Genomic DNA, 18,122 nt, shown 5'->3' on the forward strand with positions numbered 1-18,122 from the left:
AAGAAGGGCTTTTTTAAGTATGTTAATAGCAAGAGATGGTCTAAAGAAAACATAGGACCGATACTTGCTGAAGATGGTCACCTGACTAATAGGGATGAAGAAAAAGTGGAGGCATTCAATGCGTTTTTTGCCTCAGTCTTTAATAATACTGATAGACCGGTCCTGCCCGGACATGCTGCCTGATCTCCTGAGTTGGAGGACCATGAGTGCAGGAACAGTGCCTTTCCATTTGTGGACACTGAAATTGTAAGGGACCAGCTGTATCAGCTGAATGTTCACAAGTCCATGGGGCCTGATGGGATTCATCCCAGAGTACTGAAGGAGCTAGCGGATGTTACAGCAGGACCCCTCTCAATCATCTACCAAAGGTCTTGGGAGTCTGGGGACGTCCCTGCTGACTGGAAGCTAGCCAACGTTATTCCAATCTACAAGAAGGGTGTGAGGGAAGACCCAGGGAACTACAGACCTGTTAGTCTAACCTCAGTACCTGGAAAAATTATGGAGAAGATCATACTGGGTGCTATTGAAAGGCATTTAAAGAATAATGCAATCATCAGGCACAGTCAACATGAGTTCACAAAGGGAAAGTCCTGTTTAACTCATTTGATATCCTTCTATGATAAGGTCACCCACCTAGTGGATGAAGGGAAGGCAGTGGATGTAGTTTTTCTGGATTTTAGTAAGGCTTTTGATACTGTCCCTCACAGCATCCTTCTGGACAAGTTGTCCAACTGTGAGATGAGCAGGTACACGGTGCCCTGGGTGAAGAACTGGCTGAAGGGCAGGGCTCAAAGGGTTACAGTGAATGGGGCTACATCTGGCTGGTGTCCGGTCACCAGCAGTGTTCCTCAGGGTTCAATTCTAGGGCTGGTTCTGTTCAATATTTTTATGAATGATCTGGATGCAGGAGTTGAATGCACCATTAGCAAGTTTGCTGAGGATACCAAACTGGGAGGTGCTGTTGACTCTCTTGAGGGACAAGAGGCCTTGCAGAGGGATCTGGATAGATTGGAGCATTGGGCAACCATTATGTGGTGGGTTAACCTTGGCTGGATGCCAGGTGCCCACCAAAGCCACTCTATCACTCCCCTCCTCAGCTGGACATGGGAGAGAAAATATAACAAAAGGCTCATGGGTCGAGATAAGGGCAGGGAGAGATCATTCACCAATTACTGTCACGGGCAAAACAGACTCGACTTGGGGAAATTAGTTTAATTTATTACCAATCAAATCAGAGTAGGATAATGAGAAATAAAACCAGATCTTAAAAACACCTTCCCCCCAGCCCTCCCTTCTTCCCGGGCTCAACTTCACTCCTGATTTTCTCTACCTCCTCCCCCCTGAGCGGTGCAGGGGGATGGGGAATGGGGGTTGCGGTCAGTTCATCACACATTGTTTCTGCCACTCCTTCCTCCTCAGGGGGAGGACTCCTCACACTCTTCCCCTGCTCCAGCGTGGGGTCCCTCCCACGGGAGACAGTCCTCCACGAACTTCTCCAACGTGAGTTCTTCCCACAGGCTGCAGTTCTTCACGAACTGTTCCAGCGTGGGTCCCTTCCATGGGGTGCAGTCCTTCAGGAACAGACTGCTCCAGCGTGTGTCCCCCACGGGGTCACAAATCCTGCCAGAAGACCTGCTCCAGCGCGGGCTTTCCACGGGGTCACAGCCTCCTTTGGGCGCATCCACCTGCTCCAGTGTGGGGTCCTCCATGGGCTGCAGGTGGATATCTGCTCCACCGTGGATCTCCATGGGCTGCAGGGGGACAGCCTGCTTCACCATGGTCTTCACCATGGGCTGCAGGGGAATCTCTGTTCCGGCACCTGGAGCACCTCCTTCCTCTCCTTCTTCACTGACCTTGGTGTCTGCAGAGTTGTTTCTCTCACATAGTCTCACTCCTCTCTTCCGGCTGCTGTTGCGCAGCGTTTTTTTTTCCCCTTCTTAAATATGTTATCACAGAGGCGCTACCACCATCTCTGCTTGGCTGGGCCTTGGCCAGCGGCAGGTCCATCTTGGAGCTGGCTGGCATTGGCTCTGTTGGACATAGGGGGAGCTTCTAGCAGCTTCTCACAGAAGCCACCCCTGTAGCCCCCCGCTACCAAAACCTTGCCATGCAAACCCAATACAGAAGTTCTGTTTTTAACAAATAGCTTTATATTTCGTCTGCTTTGATAATACTGGTTGCTCTCAAGAAAATTCCTGAAGGGGCACATAACACAATAGTTGAAGCCATGCTAGCCTGGACCTCTTGAGCTCTGCTTCTGTTTTCCTCTGGGACGCCAGACAAGTTTCTCTGATCTCTCTGTACATCGTTCTCCCCATTGTGAAAGAAGAGAAAAATGTGTCTGAGGAAAGCAGTAAAGGAGTAAGCACTTTGAGGGCCTTGAATGAAGACTCTGTGTTGGTCTGCATCACCCAATTGGGGCAGATGGTAGCTGATTTGAAAATGCCTGACACAGCTAGATGTGCCTGAAGAAAGGGAAAAGCACATTTACCTGTTAACATAGTAAAGAGGGCTTTAAATTAGTAATTAGAGAGCTTGATGAAAACAGCCCACAGACAGAGACAAAAAAAAGGAGATCTGAAAAAGGGCTTAAAAATTAGGGATGCTGTGTTATTTATAGGGTTATTGGAGGGAAAGGAGGAAGGACAGCAGTTCAATCCACTGAATAGCTTAAATGCTAATGCAAAAGTGAATAAACAGGAAGAACTAGATGTCTTAACACATCATTTAATAGGTATAATAGATATGTGCTGGGATAATTCACAGTCCAACAGGAAATGTTTGTCAAAAGTCACCTCCTCTTTACAAAAAATCCTACTCAGTCCTGCAGAGGATCTCTTGCAGGCCCTGCATGGGCAGGACCCAGGGAGGGAGTATGTTCATGGTGGGAAGCCCCATGAGCATGTGCAGGCCTATGATCTTTTTTTTTTTTTACATCCTTCTCTTGCAGAGCTGTGGTTATGATTACAACAGCCTGTACACAGTTGTTTCTCTGCACAGAAATTAATCTCTGGGGCCACTGTTAACGGCTTGGTCTTTTACATTTGTCTCAAAGTAAACCGCATGTTAGTGAACTTTGTGTAATCATGCGTATTGCACACAAGTTGAGCTGTTAGGGACGAGAGCATTGACATGCAAAATGTACATAAAGCAAAATGTACATAAAACAAGTGCAGTAGTAGACAAGAACTCCTGTGATATGGGAAAGTTCACATGGGCTGTCTTGCCCCATGTGTATTTCTGTTGCTAAATCATACATTGAATTTCCTACATGGATTGTGATATTCTACAAACTGACAATTTTTAACCTGTGGGGCAGTGAGGAATCATTCAAGGTACAGTGATAAGATAAAAGAGCTAGCTGGCTCTTCTGATTAATTTCTTTTACAACAGGCAAAGTCTGCAGAGAGAAGTAATATTTTTTACTTGACCAACAGAAATATCTATAAAAATGGACAGGCTTGTCTATTTTCTCCATCTATGTCTATTGGTTTAATAAAGGACATTACCTGTCCCCAGGTCATGCCTCATATATCCTTAAGTCATGATGATTACAACAGCACAAACTGAAGTCTGTTTTTACTGCTGGTCACAGAGGTTTAAAAACACTGCACCACATTCCTTACTAGCAAGCAATATTGTCTCCATTTCACAAGTGGAGTAATTTATTGGGCTTCCCACAATTAAATAGAAAAGCTACTACTGATGTAGGAAATAAATGTGTCTCCTGAAACAGCCCAGCACCTTTACTTACTGCAGTCCCCTTTTAGCAGCTTCTTGGTATTAAAACTCAAGTTGGTTGGATGTGAACTTTTCACCAAGTGATTCAAATCACTCCATAAAAGTATCCTTCCTCCTCTCATAGATTACCTCAGCAATACAAATATCAGCTTTACCAGCAATGTTTCTATGTTTGTACTTCAATTATTGTTTTTTAAAAAGGTTGATTACTGTTGTAATGTGATTGTTACTGGGTGGCCTTATACATAATGGCCCAACTTACTGATATTTCCTCTCTTATGACCATACTTGCAAGAGATGATTTTTAATTGTTCTGTTGTGCAGCCTGTTGATTCCATATCTTCACATTTTTATTAGGATGTTGGGGTTTTTTTAAGTCAAATATTTGAAGAAATCCATATCAACAGAACTGTTTTTATTATCATTTGTCCACGCATGATGACAAGCTAACTTCAGTTTCTCTTTCCCATGATCACCATTTCTACCTTTCAAATACTGGAATTATGTTAGCAGATTTTTAGTACGGTGGAGCTTCCCAGTTTTCAAAGCACTGTTAAAAATTAACTTTACTGGTGTCCTGGTTTCGGCAGGGATAGAGTTAATTTCCTTCCTAGTAGCTGGTACAGTGCTGTGTTTTGGATTTAGGATGAGAACAATGTTGATAACACACCGATGTTTTAGTTGCTGCTAGGTAGTGCTTACACTAGTCAAGGACTTTTCGGCTTCCCATGCTGTACCGACTGAGAAGGCTGGAGGTGCACAAGAAGCTGGGAGGGGGGCACAGCCAGGACAGCTGACCCAAACTGGCCAAAGGGATATTCCATACCATGTGACATCATGCTCAGCATATAAAGCTGGGGGAAGAAGAAGGAAGGGGGGGGACGTTCGGAGTTATGGCATTTGTCTTCCCAAGTAACCGTTATGCGTGATGGAGCCCTGCTTTCCTGGAGATGGCTGAACACCTGCCTGCCGATGGGAAGTAGTGAAGGAATTCCTTGTTTTGCTTTGCTTGCGTGCGTGGCTTTTGCTTTACCTATTAAACTGTCTTTATCTCAACCCACGAGTTTTCTCACTTTTACCCTTCCGATTCTCTCCCCCATCCCACTGTGAGGGGAGTGAGCGAGCAGCTGTGTGGTGCTTAGTTGCCGGCTGAGGTTAAACCACGACAACTGGTTAAGAGAATTTCTCAGCTAGTCCCTCTAAGCTTTCATCTTTAAATTACCTGGACCCACTGGATTGAAAATGCTTATTATTAGCAGATAGAGCCACATAGTGTTCCTCGTCACAGAAGATAATCTCTCTTTTCCATCTGCTACATCATATGGGATAGATACTTCCTTCTGCTTCCTTCCTCCTTCATTCATGGAGGACTGTCTGTTGAACGTCTGCCTTTTCCACACCTCTGTTTGAGTTTACTGTTTTCTTTTCTTGATATTTTATATGACTATTAGATATTCATAGTTCTATAATTCCTTGCAGTTTATATTAATTTCTATTAAGTTCCCTTCTTTTTATATTCTTTTCCAAATACTTGTATTGCTATGTTCTTATCTCCTTTTAATCAAAAAATGCTTTATGACCTATGTAATGTTTTTGTGCCTATTAAATGGTGTTCCTGAGCAAGTCCCAGTTTTCACTAAGGTGTCCCACTTTGAAATTCTTTTCCCAGTTGCTGTTCCCCTGGTTGCTTTAGGCTTCAGGAAATAGGCTTCTCTAAAGTCCAAGGATACACATCACTGGTTAGTGTTGCTTTCTGTTTGCTCAAAGGAAATGTAATCAGATTGTGATGGCAGGTACCAAGGCAACCATTAGTTCTGAGTCAGTGATTAACTCTCCTTTAACCATCAGAATGATATCCAGTGCTGAATTCCAACCTGCACAATGCTGGATTTTCTGTATTACAAATTAGCTTTAGTAATTTTTTTAGAAATGGTGAGGAAAACTATGATACATCCAGCAAATGGCCAGAAAAAATCCTCCAGGGGGTTTCTATTCCCAAGCATGCAACCAGATGGTTGAGGAGCAGCAGCTCAACTCACCTCTAATGAGATTTGATGTTCTGCAGCCAGCTGCCCATGAGGACCCTGGTTTAGGTGTCTACTTGGGACTTAAATCCCCAGCTGTTTGAGGTCTTGTGATTCCAAATTGCCAGACTCTGCACTGTGTAATTTTGTCCTTGAGGTAAAAGTGTCATGACTTTGCTGTTTTTCCTCCTTCACCCCTAGGAACCTTTCCCTGAGATTCAGGCTGTCCAACCCAATCTGATTAGGGTCTTCTGATTAACCTGTTGTCCCGATTTCGGCAGGGATAGAGTTAATTTCCTTTCTAGTAGCTGGTACAGTGTTTTGGATTTAGGATGAGAACAAAGTTGATAACGCACCGATGTTTTAGTTGTTGCTAGGTAATGCTTACACTAGCCAAGGACTTTTTAGTTTTCCATGCTCTACCGACTGAGAAGGCTGGAGGTGCACAAGAAGCTGGGAGGGGGCACAGCCAAACTGGCCAAAGGGACATTCCATACCATGTGACATCATGCTCAGTACATAAACTGGGGAAAGCTGGCCGGGGGGGCCGCTGCTCGGGGACTGGCTGGGCATCGGTCGGCGGGTGGTGAGCAATTGTACTGTGCATCACTTGTTTTGTGTATTATTATTATTATCATATTATTATTATTATTTTATTTCAATTATTAAACTGTTTTTATCTCAACCCACGACTTTTTCTCACTTGTGCTCTTCCAATTCTCTCCCCCATCCCACTGGGGGTGGGGGGGAGTGAGCGAGTGGCTGCGTGGTGCTTAGTTGCCGACTGAAATTAAACCACGACACTGTACATAATAAATTCATTGTTTCTAAAATGCAATATCTTTGGGGTTTTTTTGCAGATCTTTGCATTTTTAGCACTGATGTGTCTTATCCTAGCCATTGGCAATGGCATCTGGGAGTATGATAAAGGCTACTACTTTCAGGTCTATCTGCCCTGGGCAGAAGGTGTCAACTCTGCCTCCTACTCTGGCTTCCTCATGTTCTGGTCATATGTGATCATTCTAAACACGGTGGTGCCAATTTTGCTCTACGTCAGGTACGTGCCAGAACCTCCTTTCATGTTTCATCTTAGGAGAGTTTTAGCTTTTGCCTTAGCTGGGAGCAGCATTTTCCCTGGACACAAATGCAACCCCATTGTGGGTGATCGCACACAGCCAAGGCCAGCTCTCTATGCTGTTGCCATCTTGTGAAGACATCTAATAGCCCCTGCTTTCTTTGTGGGTCTTGACTAGTCAGAATAAGCCCCACATGGTTTTAAAAGGACGGAGGGCTAAAAACACATTGTCTTCTTCCATCGGACCCTTTCCTCTTCTCCCCAAGTCTATACTTTATTTGACAGGGCCTAAAATCACTTTGTTGGGTAACTCTATACCACAGTGATGCTTTTCTTCTTTCTGCTGCCTTCGGAGGTCTTTGTCAGGGTTAGAGCTGGGACAGCAGTGAGTCCTGGAAGAGGAGAGGATGATTTTGCAGTTAAAGTGGAGATGTAGGTATAGGATGCCATAGGAGTAAGACTGCCCACCAACCAATGTGAATGGCATATTCTTCAAGGTGGCTGTAGGGCTCATGTGAGAAGTGGATTGCCAGGTAAGTAGATGTAATCAGGTTGAGGATCCATAGTGCTCAGTGCCGTATGAGCAGGGTGAATGCCGTCACTTCCCAGAGAACGTAGTGCTATGTTGGTTATTGGAGATAGGCAAGCAGGGGTAAAGGGTAGTCAACGTGCCCATGATGCTTTCAAAACCTTGAGGTTGGGGTGTAGACTGACTAGGCCTGTATAGTTTATCATTGGACCTAACTCTTCAGGCAGCTTTGCTACTGACTGCAGAGTGAATCCTTGCTGTGTAATTCACAGAGATCGTTTGTGATGTCAAACTGCGAAGGACAGCTCATTGCTGGTGCTACTGGGAGGAGTGAATAGCTACGCTCGGAGTTAGGGGTTGGGAAGTTGCGCTCTGAGACTCTTTTCTTTTGGTAAATATGAGGAATTCATCCCGTTCCTGTCCAGTATGTCACACCAGCAGCAAAGTGGAAATTCATGTCATCTGCGAGCTGATACAGCTCCTTGGTTGTATTGAGTTACACAATGACTAGCTTGTTGTGAAGCTCTGGGTTGTTTCAGTCATGGCTGTACTCATCCCCCGGCACCGCAGCTCAGCCCAGTCCAGAGCCCTGCTGGAAACATTCCCCATCTGAGCACCACTCTCTAAACTGCACCAAATGAGACCCACTGCTGCTGCTGCCTCGCTTTTCAGTCTGGTGATGTGGCCTGCCTGGCGTGTACTACTGCCGCTCGTTCACAGCGGGATTAATGAGGGTTTGGGGGAGTCTGGGTGAGAATGATTTCTTGCTGTTTGTCTTAACTCATTGCCCAGCATAAGGATTTCTGTCACAAAGGGATGGCCTCAACAGAAGTAAATACAGACTGAAAGAAAGCATCAGGTTTTTCAGTGTTTCTTACATACTTCTGAAACTTTTCAAATATATTTATAAGACGTTGTTTTATAAATAAAGGAAAGGAATTTACTATAAACCTAACAGATCATTTCAGTGGTATTTGTTTCAGCATTGCTTATTACAGGCCATTTAAGGACAACCTGATGAGTATACCCTGTCATTACCTTCAAAGTTGTCTTCTAATTGCAATTGCTAATGGTAGTGCTGAAGATAAAGATCTTGTCCCTTAAACTAATGAATATTCCATCACCTTCTCTTTCTCTTTCACCAGTGTAGAGATTATACGCTTGGGTAACAGTTTCTACATTGACTGGGACTGTAAAATGTATTATCCGCTGAATGACACGCCGGCTCAGGCCCGTACCATTACACTCAATGAAGAGCTGGGGCAGATCAAGTACATCTTCTCAGACAAAACAGGAACTCTCACTCAGAACATCATGTGTTTCAGCAAGTGCTCCATCAATGGCAAATCCTACGGTATGTTATCTATTTGTCTTATTCTCCATGTTTTATTCTATTATATGCCTCTTGGTCCACGGAGACTAAATATGATATCCAGAAGAGAGTGTCTTGTAAGAAGCTGCAGTGATCAAGTGTAAAGCTGCCTGTCAAGGATGCCTGGACAGCCCTGATTACATCATTCCCATATCTTAATATCATTTTCCTGTCCCTTGTTTCCCCTTTTTGACACCCTTTAACCTCCCTTTTTCTGCCCCAGTATCCTCCCAACTAAAGAACTTCCACCTTATTACTTTTTCCTCATTGGTCCCAGTTTTACTACATCTGTACTCAAATTTTTTTTTTCTTATATCACTACCTAGGTGATCTCAGCCTTTTATGGTATTATTGATATGGTTACCCAGGTATTGCTAACCCTGAAAAACATAATACATAACTCACATAACTAACTCCCTCTTAAACCACTTGTGAAATCAGCCATCCCTCATGAGTGTTATCTGTAAATTTTGTCAGCTTGTCACAATGTTATCTCTCACATTCAGCAATTTCTCATGTCACGAGCAGCGGTTTTCCACATCCTGTTCAGGTAGCTTAACCTTTGGTTGGTACCTAGTCAATGGCCTGGTCATTTGTCTGCAGCCCTGACATACTTCACCTACCAGAAGAGAAAAAAGTTTGTAGGGAGTTGGAAAAAATGGGAAACAAAAGTTGTTAGCTCTGTTAGATCCTAACAGTCATTGACTTAAAAGGCTCATTCATTGTATGGCCCTGGGCAGTTTTCTTCATACTGCTCAAGAGGTGCTAACAATTCACAAACTAATTGATTAACATCATTAGATTCCCCCAGAGAAATCAGTCACAGCTTATTCATAGATTGATGCTTGTTTTGCCTGTGTCAGACCTGCTGATGGACTAGTGTGCCAGAAAGCTTGTCTTTTTTTCTCAGTGCTATCAGCTGGCCTAATAAAAGAAGTTATTTCTTCCTATAAATCTTGTTTTGTGTATATTTGGAGACCATCATATCTCAAACAGCGCTACTATGCTAGCCAACGTTAGTGCTGCTAAACAGTCTGAAAAATATTCAGTCTGTTCATTCATGTGTCCTGTAGTTGACTTTTCCAAAGTGAATGTCACCACGGAATATAGACATAGGATGTGGGTTCAAGAAATGAATGGGAAATATGCGGAAAGAAGGCAGACAGTCTATTGCTTATAGTTTTCTAAATGCTTAGCTTCTTCCCTGGAATATACTTCTTTGGATTTGCTGCTCAGGGGCATTTGGGAAAGCCATGCCAGAAAGGATGAATTAGTTCTGCTGCCAGGGAGGGTACTCTGGAGGCTTAGGCTTCCCATTGGGAAGGAAGCGTCTAAAAGCCTCTTGGTTACAGTTCCCAGGGGATCAACTGATGTGCAGTTCTCAGGAGAGATGGCTTCTGAGTTTCTTCTACACCCTCAGGGTTTTTGTGAAGGAGTACTAGTACCTAGAATTTACTTTAGTCACAGTTGATGTTTCTGGTGCAAATATAGATCTATCATTCATGTAATTCACTGTATTTCAGTCTTATTTCAATGAAGTGTTGAATCTGGCTGGGCTGGGCACAGTCCAGACCTTCCAAGTGAAATTTTTCTTCAGGCAGAAGAAGTTTCAATAGTGTTTCCTGGAGATGAGATGTCTTCCATTTCTGTGACCAGATCATCAGTTCAGGGAAAATGAATGGAGCAGCCTTGCTACCTAGACGTGCGAAGAATGGGCTTTGACAACTCCTTCTCTGTGGTTGTCCAGGGACTGTTGCAAACTCAATATGATCCAGGAGCTGGATTTTGTCTCACATTCCAAAGGGAAGGTACAAGAGAAGTCATCCCCTGAAAGCACCTTCGTTTCCTACCTAGCACTACATCCTTTCTGGGTTCAGCTTGAGCCAAGTCATCTTTGCCCAAATGCCAGTCATTTTTATGGTAACTGCTTTGTGTTTCAAGCATCTGTCAGTCTCTGGATTTTGTCATGGATTAACATAGGAACTGATAGATATGAATCATCAGTCTCCAATACCCATGTCAAGATATTTGTGGTTACTGAAACTTTTTAATTTGATACTAGCTTCAAAACACTTTAACCAATTTTTGTGGTAGAGAAGCTCAGAGGCTGCACTTATCTGGAGTTTGTGGCTATAACCTCAGTCTTTCTTGCTTGCAGGTGATGTGTATGATATGTCTGGGCAAAGGATAGAAATAAATGAGGTAAGTGCTCAAGTGCTAGCAAGATCTGTGATTTCTGTTAACCTGCCTGCATAGGTGCTAGTGGACACAACCCACTCAGGCGTAGCTCACGCTCTTGACCCTGACAACAGGTATGTGTTTTCGTGGATGTCAGAGGATTGCCAGAGTTGCATTCCCTTCCAGTAAGCCTGGTTTAAACCTGCAGGTCTGGTAGCCTGAGTGCCCACTGTTCCCTCAGCTTCACATGACATCCTAGTGCATGCACAGCTCCTCTTGAATACTTGTCCATTGATATTTGTTGGAAACTTGGACATTGGTGAATTTTATTATCCTTGGCAGTTAATTAAAGTTTTGGCTGGGAATCAGTGAGTTCAGTTCATATTGATAACAAGGTCACTGTCAAATTCCCCTAACGTCTGGACATCGGAAAGTGTGAAAATGGGTGACTTCTCCATTTCTATCTAGCCTCTGCTTGCTGGCACAAACCCACATGTCTTGGATTTCACTGCCTAAAATATCTGAAAACTGCATGCAGTAATCCAAGTAACAAATGGCAAGATGATGATGAAAATCCCACTCCTCATTCCAATGATTCATTTCCAGGCCATTTAAAACTTAAATTACCCACTGAAATTGGCTATTTGTACTGAGTGCTGTGCCTCCAGACTGCCCTCGCTCAGGCAGCAAAATGCAAAGGGCTGACTTGCTTGGGGATACATGCTGGTCTCCTGCCAACTGGCTGCCCAGCAGCTCCTCCTGCCCTTGATACTCGCCGGAGCAGAGTCTTGCAGGTCAAAAGGCTGCTGCTCACACATCCACGGTGTTGCAGTGCCTGGACCTTGTTGCACAGATTACTGGGGGGCGGGGGGTGGGGTGGGCCTGTGCTCTTACGTTAAGTGCTAAATGTCAGCTCGCACAGGTCAAAAGGATGACTCCCATCCTGGAAACTCTGAGCTCGTCAGGGATGGGGCGGGAGTTGGCATCATCCTGGGCAGGCTCGGCAGTGCATTCCTCCATGATGCATCATGCTTTGAGCTTCTGGCCATTTCTCCACTATGTTCCCCTCTGCTTGGGGCTCCTTGTTTTTAGACAAAATGGATAATGCCTGTGGAGTTGAACCTTTACATCGCTTGTCTGTCATCTTTTTCCTTTCTCGCTTTGGGAGAATAGGGTGGAGAACACAGCCTTTTGAATTGTTTAAATTAGGCTTCCACATTCCCCTGTCGCAAGCAGCCATTGAAATCAGGAGCATGATGCCTCCAAGCAGGCATGTGTTGAAGGCAGGCATTTCTTCGCTATAGAAATCCTTTGGTGGGGATCCTGTAGGAGCATTTGCTGTAGTACAGAAAGGCATCTTTAGCTAATCAGGTTCTCAGCCTGAGTGCTGCTCTGAAAGGCACCTCAAGTGCCTGTCCTCTCCTGTGATTCAGTAGCTTTCACAATCTCCCACTTACTTAGACTCATCAGTCTCTGTCATGAACAGCCCTGCAGGAGAGGGCCCTTTGAAATGTAAGGAAGAGAGGTGGGCTATGATGGGCAGACATTGGTGTACAGGCATGTGAGAGCTCCACAAATAATACTGAGCCATATTTTTGCAGAACACAGAGAAGGTTGATTTCTCATACAACCAGTTAGCTGACCCAAAGTTTGCCTTCTATGACCATAGCCTGGTTGAAGCTGTGAAGCTGAGTGATGTCCCAACGCATAGGTTCTTCTGGCTGCTCTCACTTTGTCACACAGTGATGCCAGAAGAGAAGAAGGAAGGTGAGGACTGTTGAAGGCACCAGACTGAGTGGTTATGTTCACCCTGCACCACAGTATGTCTTCTCTCCACAGAAGCTGTTATTGGTCCTTTTGCCCCTCCCTAGTGATTTTCTGTAGTATATGGCTACACATAAATCAGTGTCTTTGGAGATGCCACATGGGAAGAGAATGGACCAGGGCCTCCACTCCCCGTGTGTTCCTGTGGTGGAGTTGACGCTGCTGCAATCACCACATCTCTGGAGTGTGGAAATTGCAGGTGCCACAGCTTCCCTGAGGTGGCAGATGGCTTGCCCCACTCTTTCTCTACTGTGCACCAAGTCCCATAAAGCATAGAGCATATAGCACCTATCCACTGGAGACTCATTAGCTCCGCTCACCCAGTGTTCCTGCAGGTACTGGGTCGGTCTCCTGAAATCCCAAACAAGGTGAAAACTGTGCTTTAAAGGCTAGAACCATTAATTGACACATATAAGGTGAAAATAGTGATGAGAAAAACACATGCAGATGTAACTAGAAGGGGTTAAACCCAAGGAAGTTGCTCTCTTGGTGAGATCTGTTGGACTCCAAAGAGAGTGATAAAGGCCCCCAAAAGAGTCTAGGCGGCCTCTTGCACTGGCCTGGAGAATGGGGTGAATGGGACTTGATGGAGATGTGTGGACACAAGGTGCTTTTTAGTGCTGCACCTCTGCAGATAGACAGAAAAGCAAAGGGTTAACTGCTATATAATGTCTTTGATTTTGTATTTGTTTAGCCTCAGAAACAAGGCAGAAGCCACATTACATTTTTTCTTGCATGTCAGGTAACTTGGTGTATCAGGTGCAATCTCCTGATGAGGGATCCCTCGTCACTGCTGCCAGAAACTTTGGATTTGTGTTCCGGGCTCGCACACTGGAGACCATCACCATTGTGGAAATGGGAGAAACAAAAATCTACAAACTCCTGACTATTCTTGATTTCAACAATGTTCGCAAGTGAATGTCTGTTATTGGTATGTTCCCTTTGCTCCCTTCTTTCCTTCCTGACTTTTTAGGCTCTAAAGTTGGCCCTCATTCTGCTGTGATGCCTTTCCCTTTGCAATGCTTTCTGAATAACATTTAATTCTGAGCGCTTGAGATGGGCCGCCTTGACTTTTCAATTACACAGCAATAGTGCTAAATAAAAACTTAGGCAGGTTGGAGAACATTTTAACGTCTGGACCACAATGATGGAGCAGCCTCCTGAAGACACTAAGCTTTTTACATATCTTACCTCTTTCATGACAATGCAGGAAAGGCCTTCCTTCTAATCAGCTTCAAAATTGTCAGTGAAATCTGAGGAAGTGGGAAAGGAGAAAGCAAAGACAAGTAGAGAAGCCCACTTTCCCAAAAAGAAAATGGTGAAATAATTCAAAAAATCTTATGTAGCCTTTATTAACCCTCCAATGTCCTCAGATACTTCAGGAATTGGAATATCATAACTGTAGCAAGAGAGTGGTAGTACCTTTACTGGTAGGAGCAATAGGAGCAGCAGGACCAGTTCCCTAAGAACAAATTGTTCTTGACTTTTGAATGCAGATGTCCTACCTGAAGTGCTGCTTGCAGGAGCCACGTAGTCTAACAGAACTTCTGCTCAGACCAATGCAATCTGGGTACAGTTGCCTGTGCTGCTACCACTAAGGTAGAGAGTAGTTGCATTATCTTCTGTTCTAAGCAAAGCTAATCTTGATTCCTGGGAGTTTGCCAACACTTGGCCAAGTATTGGATGCCTCTAAAAACCTTTCTTTCTTTTGATGCAAGTGCTGTGAATCCCAAGTGCCTCAGTCTGGGATTTGTAGCATTTATCTTCCTCTTCCTTGTAGTGCGGAGTCCAGAAGGTGACTTGACTTTGTACTGCAAGGGGGCTGACACCATTCTTTATGAACTGCTTCATTCATCCTATGATTCTCTCAAAGAGGAGACCACAGAACACCTGAATGTAAGTGTTTCCTTCTGCACAACATCTCTGCATTTGATGGTTTCCTTTTCTCCACGTATGGAAATGTACTTTGTATTGAGACAAAAAACAGATTTCAGAAGCAGTACCCAAGCATTAATTTTTTAATTTTTTTTTTCATGGGGAATGGAGAGGGAAATTAATTTATAAAGCCTTAGGTCTTAAATCAGTTGCCTAAGCATGGGCACCAAGTGCCTTTTGAACTGCTCTAGGATATCCAGGACACCTGGACACAGATGGCAAATACAATGCAGGACATTCAGAAGACCTGTATTCCTCTGGAGTAGGAGCTGGAAGCCAGGCAGAATAGGTGAAACACCTGAAATGGCACTCTGCATCTGTGTTTTGGCAACTAAATTCCATCTAAAAGTCTGTTGTTACTGTACAACGCATACACCCAATGCATTCAAGCATGCCTTGGATTGGAATAACTCAGGTGATCAGTAAAGGACCACAGAGCTGTTTACCTTCTTGAATACAATTCAGATCTGCAGTGATTGCAATCCGAGAAGTCTCAGTCAGAAGAGACTGAGCAGGTGCTGGGACACACTCTCACTCACCTCCCCTTCTTCCAGATCATATAGGGGCATATTGACTGGGCAGCAAGGAAAATGCGTCACTCAACCTTGTGGCCTTTTATATTGTTGATGGTGTGCACTGGGAGGTGGTTACTCACCCAAGTGGATGTTTTGGCCAATATTTACTCCCCCTTGTGATGCCAGATCCTGCTGGTACAGTGCAGAGCACAAGGTAACAGAAAGTTTTGCCAGAGGGGTTGTGTAATAGCACAAACATCTCTGCTCACTGCCTGGGGGAGCCAGAGAAAGTTGCTGGCAAAGGAGAGGGCAGAACAGAGGGATATGGGCTGTGGATGTGGCCTGTTCCTGATGCACCTTTACTTCAAGCCTGGGGGAACACCTCAGTTTTCACAAAGGGATCTCTGTTATTCCATCAAACACCGAGATCCATACTGTCAATTATACATCTGCAGAAAGCACACTTACAAGGACTTGCTGGGATGTCATGACTGATTGTGCTCAGGCTGTGCATTTCAGCCAGCATTTGTACCCTAAAAAATGTTGAGGCCAGGTCCAGAATTCAAGGCTATGTTCAGTGTTTATTAAGATCTTACTATTAAAAAAAAAATTAAAAATTTTATTAAAATTTTATTAAATTTTTTAAAAAAATTTATATCTCACTATTAAAAAATTTCTTTACTGAAAGAGTGGTTAAACATTGGAACAGGCTGCCCAGGGAAGTGGTTGAGTCCCCATCCCTGGAGGCATTTAAAAGACGTGTAGATGCGTCACATAGGGACATGGTTTAGTGGGCATGGTGGTGTTGGGTTGACGGTTGGACTCGATGATCTTAGAGGTCTTTTCCAACCTTAATGATTCTATGATTCTATGATTCTATGATTCTATTCTGAACCTTATGTTGAGAAATATGAACCTGGGAAACAACTGCCTGGTTAACATAAAGCTTTAGAGCCAGAAAGTAGGAAAGCCCTTTTGAATTTGTTCTTTGTAAGGACCATGGATGGCAATGATAAAGTGATCTGGAACTAGTTTTTAAAAAGTACCTCAGGGTTTGTGATCTAAGGTGTGAATTTTTCACCTTTCCTCTGCAGACTTTAGGCAAGAAGCTTGTACAAATAGCCATTTGCTTTCTGAGGGTCCTTTGTAAGCCCAAGTGAGCAGACCATTCTTCTTTGACCTATTCTGCCTCACCACTGTCTTGCAGGGGTTTGCTGATGAAGGTTTGAGGACACTCGTGGTGGCCTATAAAAACTTGGACGAAGACTGCTTTCAGGACTGGATCAGGCGTCACCATGAAGCAAGCACTGCCTTGGAAGGACGGGAAGATAAATTGTCGGAGTTATATGAAGACATTGAAAAAGATCTAATGGTTGGTATTTCACAGAATTTGGGCCAAGCTCTGGGGGAGGCAGCGAAGATAGTGGTTTGTCAATAAACAGCTCAGTATGACTTCAGTAAACATTTCTCTGCAAACAGCTCAGTGGGTTGTGTGACGGAAGCGGTTAGGAATATGGCAGTCCTGGGTTTTCACTGGTAACTGGGATGTCAACCATCAGTGCAGGGGAATGGTTTTATTTTAACTCACATGGGTGTCATGTGAGCTTTCTCATGATGAAGTGACATATCAGAGCCTAAGGGAGATGACGTGGACACAAATATTTCATAGCTATCCTTTGTATGTGCAAATGGCTGATCTATTTATTTTCCTGTCTTTGAAATGGCAGGCAGTGAATAATCCCCAGGTGCCCCTCCATTTCAGAGAGAGTGTCTTCTTTGTTCTTGCAGCCCTGGGCAGGACTGGGAGATGATGTCCATGAACATGTTTGTGTCAATTTGAAATAGGGCTAAACTGTGATCTTCAAGTCATTCTTTTCTCCATGAGTGTTGTTACAGTTTTTTGAATGCCCTGGGGGTCTGCCTGTGTTTTAGAGCCATGAATAATGAATGAAAAGGACGTGTGGGATCTGAGGGGAAGCAATTCAGCTTTTGCACTCACAGCAGTGCTTTCCTGAAGTCTCAGAAATCCTGGGAGCTGCACTGTTGCTCCTTCCATTAGCTGTACGCTCAGGATGCCAGCAGGGCCTGGGAAGAAGTAAGTGTGAGCCTAGGAGCTGCTGACCTCTGAAAGTTGCATAGTCCATGGGGCAGAGCCTACTGCTCTTCTGGGTCTCAACAGAGTAGTGGAAAATGCTAATCATCCAGTCCAGAGAATACATAGTGCAAATGCTGTGTGGGTCGTGTTCAAAGCAGGAAAGATATGGAGGTTTAGGAGGGTAAGGAGCCAGCTGCTTTGCAACTAAGGGTTATGAAGCTCATGGCCTAAGTAGAGAAGAGGTCACAGGCTCACAGCAGGAAGAAGTGTGGCTCAGAAGAAAACACTGTTTACACCAGACCCTTCTCTGTACTCCAACTTTACTTCCAGAAGGTGCTGCAGGGAGGAACAGAGGGTGGGTGTAGGAAAGTCTGGCTTGTGACAGAGAATGGGTATGAGAGCCAGAGTCAGCAAGGAAGTAGAAGGGTCTTGTGGAGACGTAGAGGACTGCCAAGTATCATAGTCAGGTTGATGGGCGAGAGCAGAAGTCCCTGTGTGTAGCAGACTCCTGCTAGGGGTCCTTAGGGGGAGTAAGGATATAAGGACAACAAGGGGGAATAGGGATGGAACATGGCTATATTCAGAGCATAGTAGTAAAAATACTCTTTGTCATTGATTGACCTAAAAACTAAGGAAGAGCCACAGTCAGTGTCCTGGTTTCGGCAGGGATAGAGTTAATTTCCTTCCTAGTAGCTGGTATAGTGCTGTGTTTTGGATTTAGGAGGAGAACAAAGTTGATAACACACCGATGTTTTAGTTGTTGCTAGGTAGTGCTTACACTAGCCAAGGACTTTTCAGCTTCCCATGCTGTACCGACTGAGAAGGCTGGAGGTG

At 44.3% G+C, this 18,122-nt stretch overlaps 1 protein-coding gene across 1 annotated transcript in view; it reads left to right on the plus strand.

Moving 5' to 3' along the window:
• The window catches only part of LOC143172199 (phospholipid-transporting ATPase ID-like), a 65,644-nt gene that overhangs the window by 16,238 nt on the left and 31,284 nt on the right, over positions 1-18,122 (plus strand). Inside the window, 7 exon segments of the mRNA XM_076361443.1 lie at positions 6,626-6,822; positions 8,515-8,723; positions 10,900-10,943; positions 12,521-12,686; positions 13,486-13,674; positions 14,524-14,639; positions 16,401-16,565. Coding sequence (XP_076217558.1) covers positions 6,626-6,822; positions 8,515-8,723; positions 10,900-10,943; positions 12,521-12,686; positions 13,486-13,674; positions 14,524-14,639; positions 16,401-16,565 — 1,086 coding nt within the window.

Source organism: Aptenodytes patagonicus, chromosome W, assembly GCF_965638725.1.
Source record: "Aptenodytes patagonicus chromosome W, bAptPat1.pri.cur, whole genome shotgun sequence".
NCBI lineage: Eukaryota > Metazoa > Chordata > Aves > Sphenisciformes > Spheniscidae > Aptenodytes > Aptenodytes patagonicus.